General features: G+C 37.2%; 1 protein-coding gene across 3 annotated transcripts in view; it reads left to right on the top strand.

The window, feature by feature from the left end:
* Positions 1-5,172: 5,172 nt before the first annotated feature.
* The window catches only part of LOC143268650 (UDP-glucuronosyltransferase 3A2-like), a 48,038-nt gene continuing 27,672 nt past the window's right edge, over positions 5,173-25,538 (top strand). The window contains exons 1-2 of one of the 3 annotated variants that reach the window (XM_076551781.1): positions 5,173-5,386; positions 9,949-10,047. In XM_076551781.1, coding sequence (XP_076407896.1) covers positions 5,293-5,386; positions 9,949-10,047 — 193 coding nt within the window. In that variant the 5' untranslated portion in view covers positions 5,173-5,292. Of the gene's footprint in view, positions 5,387-9,948; positions 10,048-25,538 lie in introns of those variants that run through there. The other 2 variants (XM_076551782.1, XM_076551783.1) reach the window with 2 other exon arrangements.

Below are 25,538 nucleotides of genomic sequence, written 5' to 3'. Positions count from 1 at the left end.
AGGACACTCACCTCTGGTCCTGAAGGGAAGTCTGGGCCCCTTCCTGTTCTGTAGCTACAGTTTTCCTGCCTTGCCCACAGTCAGGACAAATTCTTGTCACCCGCCAGTCCCACAGCCGCTCAACCCAACCAAGTAAACACAGAGACTTACATTGCTTTATAAACTGTATGGCCATGGCAGGCTTCTTGCTAACTGTTCTTATAGCTTAAATTAATCCATTTCTACAAATCCATACCCTGCCACACAGCTCATGGCTTACTGGCATCTTTTCATGCTGCTTGTCAGGGTGGAGGCTTGCAGTGAGTCTTTCTGCCTTCCTGTTCTTTTATTTCTCCTCTCTGTTAGTCCCACCTATACTTCCTGCCTAGCCGCGGCCAATCAGGTTTTATTTATTGACCAATCAGAGCAACTTGACATCCCACAGCACGGCCAAGTGCAGACCATCTCAGACACCTGCACTCAGGCCCGTGGTCCTAATCATCCTCTATGTGGACCTGCTGGGTAAAGCCATGAGGAACCTGAGAACGGGCTCCCACAGGACATACAGAACATCCCACAGCACTGTTCCCTTAATTCTCTTCTCTGTTAGTCCTGCCTATACTTCCTGTCAAGCTATTAGCCAATCAGTGTTTTATTTATTAACATATTTACCATATAAAACATCCCACAGCATGTAATGTTTAAATTTGGACATAGATAAAGACTTGTAGACACAAAATACAATACTACACAGCAGAATTCAAGGCTGTATTCTTCTACATGCTTGGAAAGTGCTGAAGTAGATTCTCTTCTTTGTAGGTGGACTTTACTGTCCTACCAGCCATTTCCCAAATTAACTACACAGAGGCACATTAATTATAAATGCTCGGGCAATAGGTTATACTTGTTACTAACTAGCTCTTACAACTTAAATTAATCCAAATTTCTCATTTACTTATTCTCTGCCACATGGTGGTACCTTCTAGCATGGTCTGTTTATCTCTTGCTTCTTTTGTGTCTGGCTGGTAACCCTGACAGTACAACCTTCTTCTTCCCAAAATCCTCCTAGTCTTGCTCTCTCACTCACACTCTTTGTGCACAACTATTGGTCAGTCAGCTCTTTTATATAAAGCAACAAGAGGTGCCTTGGCAAAGATACATCTTTACACTGTACAAAAGGATTATTCCACAGCATCTGTTTTGTGGCTACACTGGGAAACTTCAGAAAACTGTTTAATGTTAGACTAGAATGTGAAGATGACAGTATAGGGCTGTATGGTCCTCTTCTTGGGTTGATTTACAAGTGGGCAGAATTTGATGGCACCTCCAACTTGTTCTTGGGAGGATTGTGCAATATTTCCATTCTGTTTTATGATGTTTATTCAGAACTGTAGGCTTCAATCTTAATTATTCTGTTGTTCTGGAATATTAGTTGTAGATGTGTTACATGTTTTTATGCTGTGGAAAATTTGTTTAATGATGTAAATATTTGTTGCATTCTATTATGTTGCATTTGTTTAACTCTGTAAAGCTGTTTTAATTTGCCTGTCTAAAACACCTGGTTTGTCTAAAAAAGATCTGAATGATCAATAGCTAGGCAGGAGAAAGAATAGGTAGGGCTGGCATGCAGAGAGAATAAATAAGAGGGGAAATCTGTGAAGAGAGATTGGGGTGCAAATGGAGAAAGAGAAGAGGACTCCAGAGTCCAGTCACCTAGCTAAAGAGCAAGCCACAGAGTAAGAAGTAAAGGAATGTATATAGAAAGTTAAAAGCCTGGAAGCAAAAGATAGTCTGGATAATTTCAGTTAAGAAAATTTGTCTAGAAACAAGCCAAGCTAGAGCCATTCATTTATAAGTAAGAATAAGATGCCGTGTAATTCTTTGGGTGCTGGATAGTGGGCCTCCAGCCCCCAAGGAAAAAAGAGGAAAAAGTGTAAAAACAAACAAGTATATTTTGGCATTCACTGTGGGTCTTAAATATTCCTATAGCCTGAGGAAACCAGAAAAAAAAAAACCGACAAAAACCAAAATAAATACTACTCCATTAAGAAACTCTGTCTTGTTGCACAGCACTGAAACAGTCTATTTCTCACTAAATAGAAACCAAAAGCCAAGTAAATATGTCTGCCAAAGTGCAGGGCACCAACATTCCATAGTTTGGGAGTTGAAGTACCTCTGATTAGGCAGTCTGACTGGGTCTTAAATTTTAGGGTTGGCTTTCATGACCAAGGACGTGGGGTAAAGCCAGCCACCAAAGCATTAGCATAGGTCCTTCCACTTAGCAGTTTAAAGTTTGTTCACATTTCAAAAAAGACTAGAGATATGCAGTAAAGCAGGTTCACACAAGGAAAAAAAAAACCTCTAAATAGGTTCCACTGTGTTTTACAATGCATGAAAGTTTAAGAAAAAAGAAAAAAGGCTATTACCAGTCATAGAAAGAAATAAATTATTTAAAGAGAGAGTATAAATAATGTAAAAGAAAAAGACACATAGTGATGCAAAATACACAGGGAATCTGGATCCTGTATAGTATTGTGTTGATTTTGAATTTTTTGAATGCTGAGGAGTAAATAACAGCTGCTATCAGACATGAACATGTGAACTGGACTGACAAATTGAGCCACCTAAATACTTTGGGGTTATCTTAACTTTAAAATAATGTCAAAAATACGTTACATTGGAGAAGAGGTTTTGCTTTTGTTTCCATAGGAAATGAGAGTCTGTATGTTCCTTCTGAGTTGATGTGGATCATGTTTGTTTGGTGAAGACCTCCTGAATCTTGACAGGTGATATATATCAATAAAGGAAACAGCTAGTCTTCCCATGACTTGGCTGTCACCTCATGTTTTCTCAGGGAATCCTAAAGATGCCTTTACCTACAGACAACAGGAAGCAGTCTGGAGTACATGATGCCTACATTCCCAAAAGATGGGGTAGGTAGTCTCTTGTTATTTGGTGAGTTATGTCTATTTTGTAACATTTACAGGAATATAGAAATATAGGGTAAAAAGACAACTCTCAATCTCATATGTTAGCCGGGCGGTGGTGGCGCACGCCTTTATTCCCAGCACTCAGGAGGCAGAGGCAGGCGGATCTCTGTGAGTTCGAGGCCAGCCTGGTCTACCAAGTGAGTTCCAGGAAAGGCGCAAAGCTACACAAAGAAACCCTGTCTCGAAAAACCAAAAAAAAAAAAAAAAAAAAAAATCTCATATGTTATGCATTGGAATGGGTTTTGACAAATTGATATAAATTTACAATTATTTTTGTTACATTGTGTATAAGCTTCTACTCATGTTTGGTGTATAGTGCTTATGTAGCTCATTTAAAAATGCAACGTATAATTAAGAGATGAGTTTAGTAGTTAATTTATAATAATCAAACATGTAGTCACATCTGGTATGTTTTCATGATTAAACAGGTATATTTTAGACAGATAGATGGTTTTCAAATACTTCAAAGACCTACAGAATATAGCATTTAAGAAGTTTAATAACCTAAGATTTTCATGACAATAAGACATAATCTGATCCTGGAAGCACTAATTTACTTCATAAAGGGATGATAGGCATCAGAGAAATTCCAGGTGGAGTTTATTTTCAATGTGGTAAGACTAACCATTTGGGCAAGAAACTGCTTTTGCCTTGAGTGTTGACAGACTGCACATGTAACACTCACAGGAAAGTCACTGCTGAACTTTGTCAAAACAAGGCTGGACAGTCTTTCAAAATTGTCACTTCACAGAGGAGTCTGTTAGATATTCTGCAGGATTCAGAGGAAAGCAACTGATGAACATTGCCAATACAAGGCAGGAGAGTCCTTCAAATTTCCTGATTCACTGAAAAGTCTGTCAGATATTGTAGGCCTGGGCTGAAGGTGCATGCCCCAATAATACAGAGGAATTTTAGGTGACTGTCCAAAAAGCCAGTTGTCTCTGCTCTTAGGTCATCCTTTATTCTGGGGTCTTTGGTGTTAAAGACTAAATAGTTACAGTTTTTCTTCAGTTATGCTAAAACAAACTAGCTATAAAACTTTAGAATCACTAAAATAAGATAGACAATGTAATATTTTCTTTAAATTGTAAAATACTCATGGACTGAATATTGTAAATGTAATTCTTACTTAATAACTGTTTGGTTGTGTATAATTTTACTATGTTAAGTTAAAACTTTTCATTTTTATTTACTTTTTTTTGTTTGTTTTTCAAGACAGAGTTTCTCTGTGTAGTTTTGTGCCTTTCCTGGAACTCACTTTGTAGACCAGGCTGGCCTTGAACTCACAGAGATCTGCTTGCCTCTGTCTGCCAGGTGTTGGGATTACAGGCATGCGCCACCACAGCCTGGCAAATCTTTTCATTTTTGCTTAGGCCAAAAGGGGGAAATGTTATGGAATATTAGTTAAAGATGTGTTACATTTGTTTATGCTGTGGAACACTTGCTTAATGATGCAAGGATATGTTGCATTTGCTTAACTCTGTGAAGCTGTGTTACTTTACCTGTCTAAAACATCTGATTTGTACAATAAAGAGTTGAATGACCAAAAGCAAGGCAAGAGAAAGTATAGATAGGACTGGCAGACTGAGAGATTAAATAGGAGGAGAAATCTGGGAAAAAAGAACAGGAAGTGAAAGGAGAAGGAGTAGAGGACTCTATGGTCCAGCCTCCCAGCTACACAACAAGCCACAGAGTAAGAAGTAAAGAAAGGTACGTATTTTATTTTGGGGGTAAAGTTCTGCACTTAGGCCACTAACACATGTTCATGAGTTTGTGTTCATGAGATCTTAAGCAATAATCTTAGGTGTTTTCCTGAATCATTAGCTTACATTGACACTATCGGAGATTTTAATACTGGCACCTGGCATAATGGGTTATAGATATGGCAATAGGATACAAATGACAAATGACAGGGGAGGCAGAGTCTTGTAAGTTAGGGGGGAATGGGCCTATAAAAGGTTCATGCTACATGTCACTTCAAGATGCTGTCATTGACAGGATTCCACAGGGTTCCTTGATTTACAATTTAGAGAGTTAGAGGCAGTAAAGAGGATATTTTGGCTAGAGGACAAGGTAAATATTAACTCAGCACCCGTTCCTCTATCAACTCTGGTGAAGGAGGGTGAAACAGAATGTCCAATGGAAAGAGACCAGCAGAGACAAGGCAAAGTGCAAGAAGACATTTGGAAGAGCAGAGTAAGATCTCATTTTACCTCATTTCAAGGGCACAGCCAGTGCTTTGTGACAGAGGCTCACAGGGTCCCTTAGTGGCACACAGTTCTCAAGCTGTGCATCCTGTGCCTGTGCTCCACTTGATTTACAGATGGCTGAGCATCGGATTGGGATTCTAGTGAGCTTATTTCTCCTTGAGGTTCTTCTCTTGGATGCTGCAAAAATCCTGACTATATCTACAGTTGGTGAGTGTTTGTTGGCAAATTAGAGTCTTATGAGATCAGTATACCTGGGTTAACATGTCTCATGCAAACAGCATGCACTGGACAGACCATGCAAGAGATTTTCAAACTAGGCTTAGATCAAACCTGGGGGAGGAAGGATGCATTGTAAAATATGGTGCTCAGAAGTGATTCTACCAAAGAGTGGGGGTAAATAGTAGATGGAAATAGCATCTGATGTGGAAACAGTAGCGGAAGACTGAGTAGTGTATTGTAAGGAAGACAAGAAAGGCTTCTCTACTAGCAGTTTAGATTGTGAGTAGATGGGAGGCATATTAGTCAAAGTGATTAGTCTATTCTTCCAAAAAAGGGAGCAATGAGCCTTTATTGATTTTCAGGGGTTTGGCTATGTCCATAAATATTTTTGTTTCCAAAAGTATTTCTTGTTCTTCTGAATAAGCACACAGTCTCTGAAGTTTGCATGTCATTAGGGTGTCATCTTATTGTAGGTACTTCTAAGTTACTCTGAACACCACAAATATCCATGCTCCATTTTTTGGACTGAGGCTCATAATAATTGGGTAGGGCTTTATATGCATGAATCACTGATAAAAGTCAGGGTTGGGTAGGGGAAATACATACTAGTACCAAAGGCAACAAACAACATCAAACCCATATATAGGCTTTGTGAAAACCCTTTTTTTTTTTTTTTACAATTTTTAACCTGTTTGCATTCATAGCTGAATAGGATTTCCCAAGGATTAGGACAGGAAAGGACACAGACAGAATAAGAAAGCAGAATTGATGAATGCATTATGTTATTTTAATCCTAATTTGGATACCTAGTGTTTCTGGTAAAGAGTCAAGATTTTAACATAGGTAACCTTCAAGCTTCTGCAAAAAACAACATAGACACTTAATTTGTAATGTGTGAACACAATACACTCATAATAGATATTACCCAATGCCAAACTGTCAGCAAATAACTCACATGTTGTACTTTAGGACCTCTAAAATTAATGATTTTTAAAAGTTAACCAAAAGCAAATGAAGCTGGATGGCTTAGTTAGATTTTTTTGTTTATTATAAGGAAAAACATTCTGAAGGGACTATGATTCTGCTCTTACTGACTTCTGACATCTGAGCTTACTCTGTATCATTACTAAGGAGCTTTTGCAAATTAAGATATCTTGTCACTAACCCTTTTGTGCCTACAATTTGTGTATCTATCTCAAACTCTACCTCCTTTAGCTGTCATTGTCATAAGGGAATGCTCGTCTATAAGCATTTCATCATTGGCTTCTAATGCTACTTTAGAGCAAAGCTATTGACATTATGGATTCAACAATGAACAGTAAGTTAGCTGTATCTGGTCCTCTTCACTACTACTCACTATCTCAGCAAGATGATGATAAAAATATATTCCTATTTGTGCTTATTGTAGAAGTATTTTTACCTGCATGTCTGTCTGTTTGCTACTTATGTGCCCAGGCACTGTGGGGTTCCTGAGAAGGCATCAGATCTTCTGGAATTGGAGTTACATGTGACTAGGAGCCCCCTTGACAGTGCCTGGAATTGAACCTGGGTCCTCTGGAAGAAGATCCAGTACTTTAAACACAGAGCAAACTCTCCTGCTCTCCCCCTTTGCGGTCTTTTTGTTTTGTGCTTTTTTTCTTTTTCTTTTCTTTTGAGAGAGCTTCTTTATGTTGTCCTGGCTGTCTCATAACTCTCTCTGTAGACCACCTGGCCTCAAACTTATAGAGATCCACCTGCCTCGGCCTCCTGAGTGCTAGGATTAAAGGTGTGTGCCACCTCTGCCTGGCAGATGATAATTATGTAAAGCAGGAGTTTTCTTTCAGCTGCTGTAGAAGTAGTCATTACACAGAACTGGGCACTAGAATTTAGATGTACTCCTAAACCCTAGAATAACAGTCTCCTCAGATGGATAAAGGGACTGGGCTGCATCTGGCAAGGCTACAACTCACATTTATAATGTCCCATAATGAATTCATATACATTTTCTTTTTTTTTTTACAATAAAGTTATATTTATTAAAAGAAAATATTAGCAATTAATTCATAAAACTGTGCTTTTAAAGTTTATCAGTATAGATATATTCTTGGTGATTTTACATTTCCTCTATGCCATATTTAATATTTTTTATTTTATAATTTAATCTAATTTTGCATACCATTTTTTTTGTTTGTTTTTTTCGAGACAGGGTTGGTTTCTCTGTGTAGCTTTGCGCCTTTCCTGTAACTCACTTGGTAGCCCACTGATTTAATGTTAATTTTGTTAACAGTCTTGGAGTGTCACAGTTTTATCAAATATATCAACACAATGTCAATTTTGTATTGGATAAACAATTACTGTGGTCTTCACTAGGTAATACTGGTTCTCCTATTTTCACCATTTCTTAGTTGACTCTGTATTTGTGTTTGTTTTTGCTGTGTGTGTGTGAAGGGTTGAAGGATCTGTGCTTTCCTACATCAACTTTAGCATTTTTATGTTGTTCTTATTTGGTTCATGTCTTGCTGGTGAGACTTCATGAGTAAATATTCTGATATTCTTAGGAGACACAATCTCACAGCAAACTCCATGTTCTTCTGATTCTTAATCATTCTGTCCCCTCTTCTGAAATGATCCCTGAGCCTCAGGTGCAGAAGTTGTTTCATCCATCTGCTTTTGTGCTGGTATTTTTAATGTAATGAAGGTGAAGACCCAATTCTTGAAACTTCACTTTTTTTCCTGGGCTCACTGGCTCAGTTTGTGCAGTTTGAAATTCTCAGATTTTCTTCAGGATGAGCTCTTTCTTGTGAGTACTCATTAGAATGGCTGATTCACTGGGCACCCCTTCTAAGTCTAATAAGAACAAGAACAGGAAAATCAGGGTGTAGTAGGCTTTTATCTGTGTTGTGTTATTTCAGACTACACAAATGTGAATGAAAAGAGTGATTCACACAATGTATAGATTCAACTTTCCTGACCTTTTCCTGCTCTGCCCTATTTTAATCATGGTGCTCTGAGTTCTCCCAATCACTTTGATCTCCCAGCTTTTGTTGTAAAAATTCCATTTCTCTTCTTAATTTATCATTCTCTGCTTCAGCTCTGGACTCAAACTATTGTTCTAAAGAAATCGTAGCCACAGAGAAACTATTGTTTGATGATACTTGTGTAATATTTATACACTGTGTAAAGACATATCGCTGTGATAGGATTAATAAAGAGCTAAATTGTCAATAACTAGGCAAGAGGTAAAGGCAGGATTTCCAGACCTAGAGAGGAAATGGGGAACACAATCAAGGCACAGAAGAGATGGCAAGAAGATTGGGGGAAATCAGACATACAGAATGGAAGAAAGATAAAAAGCCACAAGGTAAAATGTAGATTAATATAAATGGATTAATTTAAATTATAAGAGCTAGTGGGACAAGCCTAAGCTAGGGACTAGCATTATTACTTAGATAATAAGTTTCTGGGTCTTTATTTGTGAGTCATTAGCCCAAGTAAAAATCCTTCTATTGATACTTGTACCTTTCCTGAAGATCCTAGGATTGTTGAAGAATTTGTTGCCCCAGTTCCTCATGCATATGATGTTCTTCATGAGCACCCAGAGTTGTTGAGACCTCATGATGACCCTTAATGGCTTTATTCAAAATGGTAGAAACTCAGGTCCAAGAAGAGAAATTTCTTAAGGGCTCAATAAGCATCTCTCCCCATGAAATTTCTTTCACTGAAAAAATATCAGCCATCTTATTGTGATGTATTTTCCATTTCTGGTAATTTATTGAACAAAATGACTGGATGAAGCAACTTCTGCACCTGAGGCTCAGGGATCATTTTAGAAGAGGAGGCAGAATGATTAATGTAGTTATGAGAAGACACAGTGGAAAATGTACATGGATCAAGGATAAAGACTGTCTATTGTCCAAGCAGAGTAGCTCGTTAATCAAGAACCTTTAGATTTTTTTTTTAAATTTTATTTTAAAATACTATTCAGTTCTACATAATAGCCACAGATTCCCTTGTTCTCTCCCTTCCTGCCCCCTCCCCTTCCCCCCAGGGCACCCCCCATTCCTGGAGAGATGGCTCAGCCATTAAAGGCTAGGCTCACAACCAAAAATATAAGAACCTTCAGATTTTTAAAATATTTTATTTTTAAGTTTGTGATTATGAGTCCTTTGCCTACACATAAAATATATAAGTGCATCATGTGCATGAAATGACCAGGGAGGCCAGAAGAAGGTGTTAGAAATCCTAGAACTAGAGTTTCAGGTGGTTGTGAGGTATCATGTGAGTGCTTGGAATGGAACCTGAGTCCTATATGAGAGCAGTAACTGCTTTTAACTACTGAGCCATCTTTTCAGGCATTACCTTCCTATCTTTGGTAGTCAGAGCTCTGGGTTCACATCCTGGATATCATCTAAAATGTAATTAAGGGCATGGAAGTTCTGGTTTCCATTTATTCATTATGAGGCTTTCTGTGTCTTTACACTTACTTTTGGATTTCTTTATGTCAGCTATTTATGGTAAGCAGAATTCTTTTCATTAGTCTTCACAAAAATGAACTTATGTTTTATTTCTAGGTGGAAGCCACTATGTGGTGATAAACCATGTGTCACAAATTCTTCAAGACCATGGACATAATGTGACTAATCTGCTTAATGAAAAGCTTATTATCCCAGGTACTTTTAAAATCAATTAATAAATTAAGTCACTTTAAATAAAAAATAATAGATTTTGTATAGAACTGTTTGATATAAGTTCTGTATTTGATCTTATTTAGATACAAATTGTGGTATATGTGTTTGTGTGTGTGTATGTGTGTTTGTGTGTGTGTGTGTGTGTGTGTGTGCTTGAAAGTATATATATATGTGCGTATATAAGCTTTGGAGATCTCATTAGACTTTGTGGTCTTGGCCTCATATGATATACTTCTGTATTTTACATAGTGGTGTAGGTTGACTGTGATTGCCAGAACCTTTGGTATTGAACATTAGTGATCCTTAAGTATTAGGCCTACTAAAAGCTGATTGGCCTATGAAGGTATACACTTGGAAAGGAATTACATTGTCCATCCATGGGTAGATATTTTTACTCAGTGGAGTAGGTGTTTATGAAAGAATGAGCCTTTCCTTCTCTGGCCTCTTTCTTCTCTTTTGTCGTGTGGCTCAAGTGCTCACTATATATTAAACACATCCCCTTCTGTATTATGATGCAGTGAAAAGGCATCCAGGCAAGGCTCCACACAATAATCATCTTGGAGTGTTAATCTTTAAAACTATGAGATAAATAATTTTTTAGGCTTATATTTATTTTCATTGTGTATATTTATGTGTTATGGTGTGTATTTCTGCATATGGCTACAAGTGCCCAAGGAGGCCAACCCAAGTGGTTGAATCACCTGGACCTGGAGTTAGCCGGAAGATGGGAACTACCTAATGTGGATTTTGGGAACTGAACATGGGTCCTCTGCAAGAGTAGTATACACTTTAAACTGCTGAGCCATCTCAGTAAAATATTAACATGATAAATTAACAAACATCAGATATTTTTATGGCAATAAAAACAGATTAAATAACCCATTACTTGAATATCACTCACAGTCAACACTACACATCATTATTGATCATTTTGAGAAATTTTATGTCAAGTATGTCTAAAAGTAGTGTTGATTAGACATATTCTGCCATATTTAGGATTTTAATTATCTAAGGATATCTATATTCAGTGCCACATAAATCTGTTTCTATCTTTAAAAGACCTAAAATTTAAGAAATATTTTTCTAATTATCTTTTTATTTATGCTCAAAGTTTAGGATGTGTGACTGAGAAAACTCCAGATTCTTGAAGAATAACTGGCTCCCCCAAAACTCTGCAGAATGATATTAGAAGTTCTTACCTAGTTTATTGAGTACAGAGAATCATAAGTAAACCAAAACCCACCAGTCTCTGCTGATAGATTCAGGCAGAAGCCCAGAAAACTTCAATTCTTTGTTTATCGAATGTATTTTTTTTTTTTGAGACAGGGTTTCTGTGTGTAGTTTTGGTGCCTGTCCTGGATCTTGCTCTTTAGACCATGCTGGCTTTGAACTAATGGAGATCCACCTGGCTCTGCCTCCTGAGTGCTGAGATTAAAAGCCACCACCGCCTGGCTATTTGATGTATTTATATATTTAATTTGCCTTAATATTCTGGGTTCATAAGTGGAGTTCATGCTTATCCTGTTTTGTCTAGTCTCATAACCTTTGACTATTGCTCAAAGCTATAGACTCTCTGATCTTTTAACAAGCTATGCACAAAAGGTCTGCAAAGAAATCCTCCATGTCTGTTGACCAATTGTCTTTAATTCTTAGATGCAAATGTTGTTGACCTAAATTTTCTTTTGTCTTTTATTTTCTTTTTCTTCTCTCTCCCTGTCACCATGCCCTGCTATTTGCCCCCCTTCCTGTGTTCTCTTCTTTCTTTTTCTTTTTCTTATTTTTTCTCAGACAGGCCCAGGCTTTCATGGAACATATTCATATACCCGTGGTTGTTCTCAAACTCAAGGAATGCTCTTATCCTAGCTTCTCAACTTCTGGGTTTATAGGCATGAGTCACCAGTCCCAACTCAGAGGTCCTTTCTACTTCCATAAACATTGGACATTTCAGATGTGATAATGGGTTAGACTTTCTTTTTATTTCCCAGTAGAATTTAAGTGGATTTGTGATTAGTGGATTTAAGCGGATTAGTAACAACATTACTAGAGCATGTTTATCCAACCTTCAACTGAAACTCTGTATTGAAACATGTAAACATTAATTATTTGTCTGGATCACTTAATTCTGTGGTTATTCAACCGGAAAAACTGTATGACAGGCAACTTGAAGAAATAAAGGTATTTGGCATTCACATGATTTGCAAATATTTGATAGTGCCAGGACGGAAGGGTGAATGGTTTGACCTTGTAGTTCTTTCGTTTCTATAACACGCTTCCTTACACTTACTGTCAACCTTCATTGACCTATGCAGATCTGTCTTCAAGACCTGGAATTTGAAGAACTTAGGGAATCAATTAGACTACTGTCTATAATGTTAACAGAAACATATTATTTCAATTTCAATGTACTTTATACACAACTGTAACAATCAATACAATGATCCAAGAAGGTTGTTTGAATTCAGAAATACATGATCAGGAAAAACAAGGAAATAGACACCAGTGATCATGTATTAAATTTAAGCAGAGTAACTGTTTCCTAGAACTCTCCCAGGACAGGTCAGTTTTAACATGTACTATAGATTATACCTGGGAAAGCACAAAAGTACACCAAAAGGCCATATCCAGATTCAGGATACCCTGAGGAGAGCGCTAGGAATATCCTTTTACAAGATTGGGTTCTATAGCTATGTTCTATCATGCAACAAAAAATAACATATCTTATAAATTGAATTTAAGTATCTGTTGCAGCAAGTATGAAATCATGTCCAAGAACAATCCAAGGAAAAAAATATACTTGAGGTAAAAGGTCCTCTCCTCTTTTCCCTGGAGCTTCTCTCACAGATCCCCAAGGCCTTATTCATAATGTGTTAATCTTTTGACCACATTAGCACTCACCATAAAGAAATCTATGTAACCAGATGGTTCTCTCCTGCCTGCCAGTACCTGATTATTCATTCAGAGACTTTTATTAGTCATAAATCCTTGGTCAACAGCTCAGGCTTATTACTAGCTAGCACTTACAATTAAATTAACTCATATTTCTTATCTATGCCTTGACATGTGGTTCGTGACTTGTTAACCTATTTTTCTACACATCCTGCTTCCTTGGCAGCTGGATGGCATCTGCCCCATCTCTGCCCTTCTTCATCCCCATCTTAATTTAATTGTATCACCTAACCTTATTCTGCCTGGCCATTGGCTAAAACAGTTTTATTCATCAACCAATTACAGCAACACATATTCACAGTGTACAGAAAGACATCCCACAGCATATGTATGTATGTATGTATGTATGTATGTATGTATGCATGTATCTGTCTGTCTATGTATCTATCTATGTATCTAGATATCTACCTAACTGCCTACTTACCTATCTGTCTATCTATCATCTAGTGAAAGGTTTCCATGTATACCAGGCTGGCTTCACAACTGCTTTGTATTAAATGATAACCTTGATTTTGTGGTCAAACTTCCTTTACTTTCTGAGTTCTGGGATAATAGATGTATGCCATAAATTTTTGTATGGTTCTTGAGTACAAATACACTAGCCAGGCACTATAACAACTGAGCCACATATAAATACCTGTCTGCCCCAACTTTCAAAAGGAACATATATCAAGCTAAATGTTGTTTTTGTTTTGGGGCACCAGTCCAATAACAGCAGAGATCCTCGGTGATTTGCTACAAATATTCAAGCCAGGACTTGTTTGTATATATGTCCTGCCTGACCAGACAACCTTCATCCCTTCTAGTAGGCTGGTTCTTCTTTGTCATGGTAGTTAGTTAAAAAAGCAGATAGAGCAGATATGATGATATCCCTAACTTAAATTTAGTTTCAGATTAGAACACAGGCATTTTGTTCTCTATCTGTTTATTGACTTTAGTCCATAGGAACACAATGTATGAAACTTTCATTCACTATGTAAGGTGAAGTTGATTTAATACTTTTGGTTCTACATCTTAAAACATACCATTATCATTAAATATCAGAATTCTCAACCTGACAGACAGACAGACACACACACACACACACAGAGAATCTCTCTCTCTCTCATATACACAGGCAGTGACAGAGAGGCAGACACACACACACACACACACACACACACACAGAGAGAGAGAGAGAGAGAGAGAGAGAGAGAGAGAGAGAGAGAGAGAGAGAGAGAGAGAGGATTCTCATAGGAGTCAGAATAGCACTCTTAATTGTTCCAAGCCAGTTGAAACTCTTCTGTAAATTAAGAGTTGAATCAAGGACATTGACATAGAGAGGGATTGCTGTGGATATTATTCTGTATAAATAAAATGCTGATTGGCCAGTAGCCAGGCAGGAAGTACAGGTGGAACAAGGAGAGAGGAGAATTCTGGGAACAGGAAGGCTGAGGCAGAGAGACACTGCCAGTCACCTCCATGAGAAGATGTTAAGATACTGGTAAGCCACGAGCCATGTGGCAACTTATAGATTATTAGAAATGTGTTGATTTAAGATAAAAGAATAGTTAGCAAGAAGCCTGCCATGGCCATACAGTTTATAAGTAATATAAGTCTCTTTGTGTTTTCTTGGTTGGGTTTGAGCAGCTGTGGGACTGGCAGGTGAGAGATATTTGTCCTAGCCGTGGGCCAGGCAGGACTGGAGAAAACCCTAGCTACAAGGGACCATCTGTGCCTTCTGTATATCGTTCCATTGACTATTTCTTAATCATTGCTGAACTGAGGAGGGATTGGAATATTAGGATTGACCTGTTTCTTGAAAATCTCCAATGAAGGACTTCTTCCCTCTAACATAGCACTCTGTTCTCTCATGCATAACTCTATCCTTGCTGTTCTGTTCTGTAAATTCCAGCCAGATGTCAGGTCCTTCCTAAAATCTGAATCCAGTCCTCTCACTCAGGAAGAAGGCCTGACCTAATTTGAATATTTTTCCATGAGTTGAGTTTTGAAAACTAAGTCCTATTAGTACTGAGTGTCCTGTACTTTCTAATGAACAAATGAATAACATTTTCCCCACATAGTGTTTCTAGTTTAGTTTTTAATCACTTAAAATACAAAGAACACCTATTATTTCTTTTTGGTCACATTTCACTTTGGAAAGTATTTTATTGGGTTACAATTGACAAAGTCATCATAATTACTATATATTTACACGTATATTTATATCTATACCTACCTATACTTAAATATCTGAACACATGTACATTTATCATCACAGAAGATTTCTCCTCCATGGCTCTTCATAATCTTTGCTGTTGGCCATATTACTTCTCAATAGCTATTGGTGATCAACAACTAATATTACTATGTTAGTTTTTGTCTTCCTTGTTTTATATAAATTGGATTATAAGTTATATATACTTTTATTGTAGTGTTTTAAACAAAGTTGTTATATAAAGGTTCATTCATAGTGTCTGCAAATAATTCTTTGTGGTTTTTAGTCATATTCTATTGTGTGCATTGCCATAGTTAACTTATTTAGTTACTATTGATAGAGAACAGGCTACTTATAGCTTTGTATGGTTAAAATTAACCTGTTGTGAATATTTTTATATACACATGCACACACACAGACACACACAAGCACATTTCTATATACAAATTATTTTTTCTACATTGGTAGCTGGGAGTTCAGTGCCTGAAAGTTTTTTTTTATATAATTTCATGCACATATGTAATGTATATTCTGATAAATACTTACTCCTCCATGTTTTCTATCTTTTTATCTAGTTCCCTATTTACTTCCCTTCCACTTGCAAATTTTCCTCCCATATTCTTGTCTTGGTGTGTGTGTGTGTGTGTGTGTGTGTGTGTGTGTGTGTGTGTGTGTGTGGTGTATGAGAAAGAATGTAGTGTGTGAGAGAGAGAGAAAGAGAGAGAGTGAGTGAGAGAGAGAGAGAGAGAGAGAGAGAGAGAGAGAGAGAGGAAGAGAGAGAGAGAGAAAGAGAGAGAATCCCACTGTATTTAATATTTAACCAGAACCACTGAATTTATTATTATCCAGAACCACTGTATTTAACCAGGGCAATCATTGAGTGAGCCTGGGTGTGGAGCTATCTTCTGGAGTTGGGTGACTCACTCGTGGCCCAACCACTGATGGCAATGTCCTTCCCTCCCCCAGTATCCATGGACAGTCAGCAGTTTTCCCCCATGAAGGGCAGAGTTGCATGGGTCATTCCTCATCCTGATTGAAAGTAAGATCCAGTGTAGGCAGACCAAGCTCCTGTGAGATCATGAATGCAACAGGCATGGCATGTTCAGAAGGAGAGTGTTTTATGACCCTTCTCCCCACCATCCAGCTCTTATCTTCTTTTTTCCCTTATTCTGCTGTGTTCCTTGAGTCCCAGAGGGAAGGATATAGATGCCCTTTTGAGGACCAAGTACTCAATAGTCATTTACTCTCAGTACATCAAACAGACATGAGTCTTTGCATTTACTGTATTTATTGTAATTGCTGTAAAAACAAGCTCTTAGATGAATGCTGGGAGCAAGGCTTATAATACATGGGTATAATCATACATATCTGGAAGGTCATTTGAAATCTTGAACATTTAGTGAAACAATAGAAGTAGTTTCCTCTGTAGGCTATAAGACCTCCTTTGTAATGGGCTTTTGATGAGGTTTACAGTGACAGGTCTTTTTTTTTCTCCTCTGTACAACAGGCTTGAAATTCAGTCACAAGGAGGGTGATTACCTCTCTAACAGCTCCACCACTATTACACCACTGGGTGCATTTTCCCTGTGTATTAGTGTTGTAACATGGAAGTTCAATTGTTAGATAAAAGCCCTGATTTTTCCACCTAGGCCAGTGTAGCACTGTGTGCCAATATGAAAGCTAGCCAAAGTAGTGGAGATTTCAATCAATTCCTGCTTGATTTTCTTCTGCCTGATAACCACACTCTGTGGTGACTCTAGAAATACCGTCTTCTGTTCTAGTTGGGCCATTAAGATCAATTGCAATGGCATATGGTATCTTGAGGGCTTATGGGCTTCCTGACCAACAAATCATAGGAACCTGTCCCATATCTGACACTGGAATTTTTGTTTGATCACCGTGGCTTCTGAGATCAGCATTATCTAAATAAGCATAACATCTCTATTTAAAAAAGTAAAAAGTTGTTGTATGAGTGTTCTTGACATTAAATTTGTGTACTTATTGTGTGTATGCATGCTCATGTGTGGACACATGTGAAGATCATGGGAAAACCTACCAGAGTTGAAACTCTCTTTCCAGTGTCTGAGTCTTAGGAATCAAACTAAGCCCATCAGGCTTGGCAGTGAGTGCCTTAACCTGATAAACTGTCTACTGGCCCTTTGAGGTTTTATGTTTTTCTTTCAAAATTAGCTTTTAGACTAGCAGATTTCCATATGGTTTCTGTATAATCTTTAGTTTTGTGTAGTCCTTCTCCACATTTCCCCCAAATTTCTGTCCTCTTTACCATTGAAATTTTGCTATTCTCACAATTTTTTCTACTTCCTTTTTCAGATGTCCTACTGTCAGTACTATTTTTCAGGATTCCCCTCCCCAGCCATTTCCTCTTTACAGTCTCTACAAACATTTGAAGATTAGAAATGGACACATTGCTAGCATATCCCTAAAACAGGCAGTGAATCTTTTTCTCCCATTTCTAGTCATTTATTCATAGATATTTGAATCCTGACTATATGGGAAACATGATCATCTACAGATAAAGTTAAGAATACATATAGTAACATGAAGTACATTGTCCTAGACTCTCAATCTAGTTCTACCTTTCTGAATCTGTACACATGTGTTCAATTGCCATCTATTATTCTGTTGAATCAGTTTCTTCAAGATGGGGGCGAGCATGGTAAGAGAGTGCATTAACACAAAAAAGATTTCACTACAAATAAGCACCTTCTATGCTTTTACAACGTCACTAAATATAAAGCTAGAGAAAAATAAAGATTGATCCCTCCTCAGTGAGACTAAGTATTCACAGTCTTAAGTATAAGGTAATTTCCCAAAACATCCCATGATGGGCTTGGTTGTGCAACTAATGAATACTAAAGTTCTTAGCACTTAGCTTAGTCAGTTTGACAAAAAAGTAGTGCTATGGATTCCCTATAACTCAGAATATTTAACAATGCTACCAAAAATGGAAGGAAACTGAGTCTTCAATGACTAGAATCTATCAGAAAATATCTTTTTAAACCAAAGATGTTTTGTCCACCCTATTATAGCTGAAAGTTTTCCTGTGTCTACCCGGCTCCCAAATCCTCACAGTCCTGTAGCTGCTCAGACCCAAATGAACACACAGAGGCTTAATATTATTTATAACTGCATGGCCATAGCTCAGTCTTTTCACTAGCTAGATCTTAAAATCTTAAATTAACCCATTTCTATAAATTTATACTTTGCCACATGGCTTGTTTATTACTGGTATCTTTACATCTTGTTTCTCATGGTGGCAGCTGGTAGACTCTCCTCTGTTTTGCCTTTCTCTTTCTTCCTCTCTAGTTAGAATGTCCCACCTAACCCTATTCTGCCTCACCATTGGACAAACATCTTTATTTATCAACCAATCAGAGCAACATGTTTTCACAGCATACAAAAAGACATCCCACAGCACTTGCCCTTTTCTTTCTAAACAAAAGGAAGGTTTTAACTTTAACCGAGTATAATTACATATATCAAGCAAGAATTACAGTTACAATGTCTAGTCTATTTGTATTTTGTAAAATTAAAGAAAATATTTTATCTATTCTATATTTATGAGTCTAAATATTATATCTAATTTATCTTTTATTATAACCAAGGAAAACCATAATTGTAACTATCTAGTCTTCAACTACATCAATGATTTCAGAAGGATATAATATTACCTAAGTAAATAGAAAGAGCACTGTAAGCAACTTCCAAAAAATCTAGAATGACAGAGACAGCTGGCTGCCTGGACAGTCATCCAAAGTTCCTATGTAACATTTGGGCATCCATCTTAGGAATATAGGCCTAGTCTCTCAGTCATTTTTTCATGAGTCTTGTAGAAGGTCTAGCAGTTTCTTCTGTGAAGCAGGAACCTGAAGGACCATCTTGCCTTGCAAAGATCAGCGGTCACCTTTCTATGGGTCCTGCATATCCAGTCGATACAACATTTTGTCAAGCAGTCTAGGCAAGAACAGCTTCTTGCCCAAATGGCTATTTTTGCCAGGAAGATAAACTCCATATGGACTATATTCAATGCCCATTTTTCTCTTTGAAGTAAATAGGTGCTTCCAGGAGCAGAAGTAGTCTAAGTTTTTAAAACATTTTAAATGCCATATTCTATAGGTCTTTGAAGTTTTGAAGATTGCCTACCTAACTGAATTATATGTATGTATACCTAGAAAAGTTAACATAACTATAAGTTTGACTATCATAGAAGACTAATTATTACTCTGTATTTCTTAATTATCCATTACAATTTAAATGAGTTATAGTATATATAAACATAATACTTTAAATGAGAGTAGAAATATACATACAGTATAACAAAATTAACTCTAAATTTGTATCAATAAACTAAAATCCATAGCAATGTAAAACATTTTTAAACAAGCTGCTCTTTAAAAGTAGATTCAATAATCTGTCCTTTCATGCTATCATATTTATATCATATCTCCCTTTTTTCCTTAGAAAGATATTGAATATGACCAATAACAATTTGTAACCAATAACTTAAACAAAGCCAAATATCCACAATCCATTTTTTTTTGGGAATGTGGGCAAAGTTTTCTAGGCTACTTCATGCTGATAAAGGGCGCTATATTCTTATGGGGATCCTGAGAAAATTAAGAATTATGGTCAACTCCTGACTGGAGTGGTCTGTGACACTGTATTTCTGAGCCAGTAACCTTGAAGCTGTTTTTGGATGTTGGATCATCTTGGCCATGGTGTCATTAGAGACCTTTCAGGGGGCCTTGGCTTGTCAAATCTGATGTATCTTAATCTAGAACAAATCCATAGCCTCTTGTTTCCTGTGGAAACAAAAGCAGACCCTCCTTTCCAAAGCAACATATCCTTAGATCCAAATTTGGAAGTCAAGTTACCTTTAAAATATGTATATTGGCTTAATTTAGCAGCCTTTACCATCAATGTCTTCTTGCAGTTTAAAATATCAAATACAACATAATCCGATTCTCTGTGTAATATCCATCTTTACATGGCTTATTTTTGTAGTACCTTTACCATCTCTTTAAAGACTTTATTTTTTTTTCCATCACAGGCAATTTATTTTGTTCTATTCATTCACAGTTAATACAGAAAATACTTGGAAACATTTCCATATAATGTTTGACACAGAAATCATCAAATAGAAGTATACAATGTTGACAGGAGGCAGTACATTTATAATTTATAACCCCAAATGTATTTATAAATTAGAAATGGAAAGATCTACAAATGAAATTATGAAGGTTCACCAAAGTCATTTAATCTGTCAGTTTCTCATTCATTTTTATGTCTTAATAATATTCTATTGTATGAATAAGCCACATTTTATTTCTCTCCAGTATTCAATAGCTATTTGAGTTGTTTTAACTTTTTTACTATTAGCAACACACTGCTGTAAACTTTCATGTACATGTTTCATAGGTGCACATTTTCAGTAGTTTGAGGATTTATTCCTAAGGGTAGAATTGTTGAGTAACAGAGTAACAATGTTTTGCATTTTGACCAACCACCAAACTGTTTTGCCAAAGTGGCACACCATTTTACAATCTCACTAAATCCTTGTTTTTAAGGCTCTGATTTTTGTACAAAAGCATTCAATCATTCTGTCAGACCAAACCAGGAAAAGTAAGCTATAGTTCAGAGCTGTTCTATTCCATTTACTATGCAAAGCCATTCTTGGCGTTTGCGACTCTCAGCCCTTTTGAGTATTCTTGCAATGTTCACCTTTTCCTCCACCACTTTTTTTTCTTCTTTCTTTCTGGTTTATTTCTATCTATTACAAATGTATAAAAAATCCTCCATCAACGCTGCTGTTAGCAGCAGAACTTTGAGAAATATACCTTTGGTTTGTCTCAGAAAAGGAACACATATTGCACTGTAAAGTTTATAAAATTGGCGCAAAACATTGTGATAATGTTACAATACCAGTTTTAAGAGTTCAGTGACTAATGGGGAGCCGATGGGATACATGCAGAACTGTGAAAGCGATCTCACTTAGCCAGCTGTACACGTAGACTGTAAATCTACATTCAGATCATTTCTGAACTAAGACTATCATCTCAGTTTATCTGTTGAGGTCAACCAGGAAACTCTAGAATATACCTTGATTTTTGCAAAAAACAAAATAGGGGGAGGGGTTTCTTCAGCATTTCAGTCCACGAGTAACAGTATCCTAACAGGCAAAGTGTTCTCTCACTATCAACATAGAATGAATTGCTGCTGGAGGTCAACTTGGGTTTTAATTTGCATTAGCACTTACATGCATAGTAGTCCAAGTTGTTGACCTCATGACTTTAAAAAGTAACTCTAAAAAAGTAAAATGGCCCTTCTTGGAAGACTAAAGAAAGACATCCAGTCACAGTTGTAAAAAGTCTCATCAAAACAATATACCCTTTTATGAATTACGCCTCAATAAAAAAAAAAAAAGGAGCCCCAAATAAGAAGCAGCTCTGAAAAAGAAAATATAACTTAAGATATTTGAAAAAATACTTGCAGCTTGATCTGCACTGACAATGATTGTTGAAGCCTAGAATTCAACATTTACAAATTCTCATTCACACACACAAAACACACTATTATCACACAACTTGTGTCTTGAGAGAATCTTTTGCTTTTTAAATCTTTGGCCTCCCAGTCAATCCCAAGTTCAACCAACTTTAACTAAAACTTCACTCAGAATTTCAACCACACATTAATGCTTGTGGTATCTTTCATCAACTGTCAAAATCTGAAGCCTGCTCAGAGATCGCCAGGTAAAAGAAAATAAATGAAATACACAGAGGTTATTTCAAAACAGAACATGACCATCATCCAAAAAAAAAAAAAAATGTCACGATTCCCGATTGGGATCATCTTTTGTTTCCCACGTTGGACTATTTCACACTCCGGCATTGGCCAAAGGACACGAGAGCTGGTTCTGGAGCATACAGTTTCTCACACAGATGTCCCCAGAGGAACACCAGAGACAAAGTCACGTGAGGCCTCTCCCGTACAGAGACTGTCTCACAGGGGCAGTGAGGGAGGACACCCACTAGTTTGTGGAGATCCCTGAGAGAGTATGATTCTTAAAATCTGGACTGTACATAATTCACATCAGCCCTGTTCAGGTACTTACTGGAAGAAAGATGCAGCTGTTTGCCAGAACTCAGCACTCCACTCTAGATCTCTGCTGCCTTAGTCTCCGTCGCGGATTTCCGAGTTCTGGTAGTTACCTGGACCACTGAGGCATTGCCACAAGACTTCTTCTCTTTTGAAACATCCTTTTTCTCTAGATATTAGGATAGCTACACCAGCTTGTTTCTTAGGTCCATTTGCTTGGAAAGCCTTTTCCCAGCCCTTTGCTCGGAGGTAGTGTCTATCTTTGAAGTTAAGGTGTGTTTCTTGTATGCAGCAGATGGATGGGTTCTGTTTTCTTATCCATTCTGTTAGCCTATGTCTTTTTATAGGTGAGTTGAGACCGTTGATATTGATGGATATTAATGACCAGTGATTGTTAATTCCTGTTATTTTTTGTGGTTGTGTTGTGTTGTCCTTCTGTGGTGTATGTTGGTGTGGGATTATCTATTGCTTGATTTTTCATGGATGTGTTTAGCTTCTTTGGGTTGAATTTTCCCTTCTAGTACTTTCTGTAGGGCTGGGTTTGTAGACAAGTATTGATTAAATCTGGTTTTATCCTGGAATATTTTGTTTATTCCGCCTATGGTGATTAAGAGTTTTGCTGGGTATAACAGTCTGGGTTGGCATCCGTGGTCTCTTAGTGTCTGCATGAAATTTGTCCATGATCTTCTAGCTTTCATAGTCTCTATTGAGTAGTCTGGTGTTATTCTGATGGGTTTACCTTTATATGTTACTTGGTCTTTTTCCTTTGCGGCTCTTAATATTTTTTCTTTGTTCTGTGTGTTTAGTGTTTTGATTATTATGTGGCGAGGGGACTTTTTTTTTTTGATCCAGCCTATTCGGTGTTCTGTAAGCTTCTTGTATCTTCATAGGTATTTCTTTCTTTAGGTTAGGAAAGTTTTCTTCTATGATTTTGTTGAATATATTTTCTGTGCCTTTGAGTTGGTATTCTTCTCCTTCTTCTATCCCTATTATTCTTAGGTTTGGTCTTTTCATGGTGTCCCAAATTTCCTGGACGTTTTGTGTTACGACTTTTTTGTCTTTAGTGTTTTCTTTGACTGACGAATCTATTTTCTCTATCGTGTCTTCAGTATCAGAGGTTCTCTGTTCCATCTCTTGCAATCGGTTGGTTATGCTTGTTTCTGTAGTTCCTGTTCGTTTTGTCAGGATTTCTATTTCCAGCATTCCCTCAGCATGTGTTTTCTTTATTGTCTCAAATTCATTTTTCAGATCTTGGAATGTTTCTTTCATCTGTTTAATTGCTTTTTCTTGGTTTGATTTGATTTCTTCCCATTTTTTGTTCATTTTTTCTTCCATTTCTTTAAGGGAGTTTTTTATTTCCTCTTTAAAGGAGTTTTTCATTTCCTCTTTAAGGGAAGTTTTTATTTCCTCTTTAAGAGAGTTTTTCATTTCCTCTTTAAGGAAAGTTTTTATTTCCTCTTTAAGGTAGTTTTTCATTTCCTCTTTAAGGAAAGTTTTTATTTCCTCATTGAGGAAATGTTTTATTTCTTCTTTAAGGGCCTCTATCATCTTCTTAAAGTCATTTTTAGGGTTGATTTCTTCTGTTTCTTCTGTCATGGTATGTTTAGGTCTTGCAAGTGTAGAATCACTAGGTTCTGATGTTGCCATATAGGTCTTTATGTTATTGCCTGTATTTTTGCACTGGCGTCTACTCATCTCTTCCTCTGTGCGGTGCAGGTGGTGTCTGTGTCTGAGAGTGCCTCTCTTGTTCTAATTTTTAGTCTTGGTTTAGTAGGGGTTCTTGGTTAAATTGGTGCTATTGGGCTGTTTCTTCAGGGACAGCTGATTTCAGTTGGTGAATTATATACTTATGATTCTGGTGATCTGGTTTAGTGGCTGGGTAGCGCCTTCTTCTGTGTTCCCAGGTTCATTTGTCAACTCCTCAGCTGATTTTGTTTCTTTAGACTTCAAACTGTAGGCATCTGAATCCTCTCCCAGATGGGTTTCAGCTGAGCAGGGTAAGACTTTATTTTTTTAAAAAAACTATTTCTTTATGTAACTGTCTATATTCATTTTCTTCTCTCTTCCAAGCCGACATGTACATTTTTACACACACTATACACCATTTAAAGTCTTGTTCCATCTGAATCTGTCTTATTGTGAATCTATTGCTTTAAATTGCATCATTACTAGAACAGAAATGGAAGCTTTGGCTGCTGGCTCTGCCCACCTCAGTTTTCCAACAGGGTGGTGGTATGGTGGTACATCTACTGCCATCTCTAGGTCTGGAAGCCAAATGTACCATGACCTATCAGAAGCAGTGTGTAGTGAAGAAATCTTTCATGTGTTATTTTTTGTATGTACTAGCAAAGTCCAAATCTACAAAGCACCGCATTTTATGGCTTGGAGACACCTCTGTGTACTATGGCCGGAATCCGCAGCCATGCTGCAGATCAAGTCCACATGCCATGAACCCGTCATAGGGTAGCTGAAGCCTACAGGATGGCAGGCAGAGTCTCTGTGTGTTCAGATTAAGGGCATGTGCTACCACCACCTGAGTTCTGTTTATGGCTGGCTATGACCTCTGATCTCCAGGCAAATTTTATTATCATACAAATAAAATATCACCACACCCTATCTCCATTTAAAAATAAAGTTTGCAGTATTTTTAGATTTATAAAGAAACAATTCCTGAAACAATATTGTTGCAACTGCTGGCATCATAATAATAAGGGCACGGTATAGTCCATATCATAAGAACACTTTTGTAGAATAAATATTCATGTACTTTGCTTAAGCATGTCAATACGTACTCACTGCTGATGTGGTTATGACTCTAGAGGAAGTAGGGTCTGGTATAATGAAGTCAATAATTAGGTAAACTAGTCTCATGCAATAGCCAGCTTTATTCAGAGCATCAGACAATTTAAACTCTGGGGGTTAAGAAGAGTCACCTGAGCAAAGTATCCAAGGGTCTTTGTAAACTTTGTTCTGATATGCCTTAATGCCATTAATAATGTTTCTACTGGTGCAATTCCTCTGATATTATTGCTAATTTAGAGATATGAAATGTAAGGAAATTCTTTTGTAATTTTCTCTAAAATTATTGTGTATGTTCATCTATAACCCTTGACGCACACCCAATTCCTTCTTTTGATTGTTCCTTGACTTCCCTCAGTGATGATGGGTGTCATTCTAAGCTTCTCATATTTATAGCTTCCTCCAGAGAAACCTA

The sequence above is a fragment of the Peromyscus maniculatus genome, chromosome 15 (assembly GCF_049852395.1).
Source record: "Peromyscus maniculatus bairdii isolate BWxNUB_F1_BW_parent chromosome 15, HU_Pman_BW_mat_3.1, whole genome shotgun sequence".
Taxonomy (NCBI): Eukaryota; Metazoa; Chordata; class Mammalia; order Rodentia; family Cricetidae; genus Peromyscus; species Peromyscus maniculatus.
Note: the sequence above shows the minus strand (reverse complement) of the source record. Positions and strands in the feature narration are given on the sequence as shown.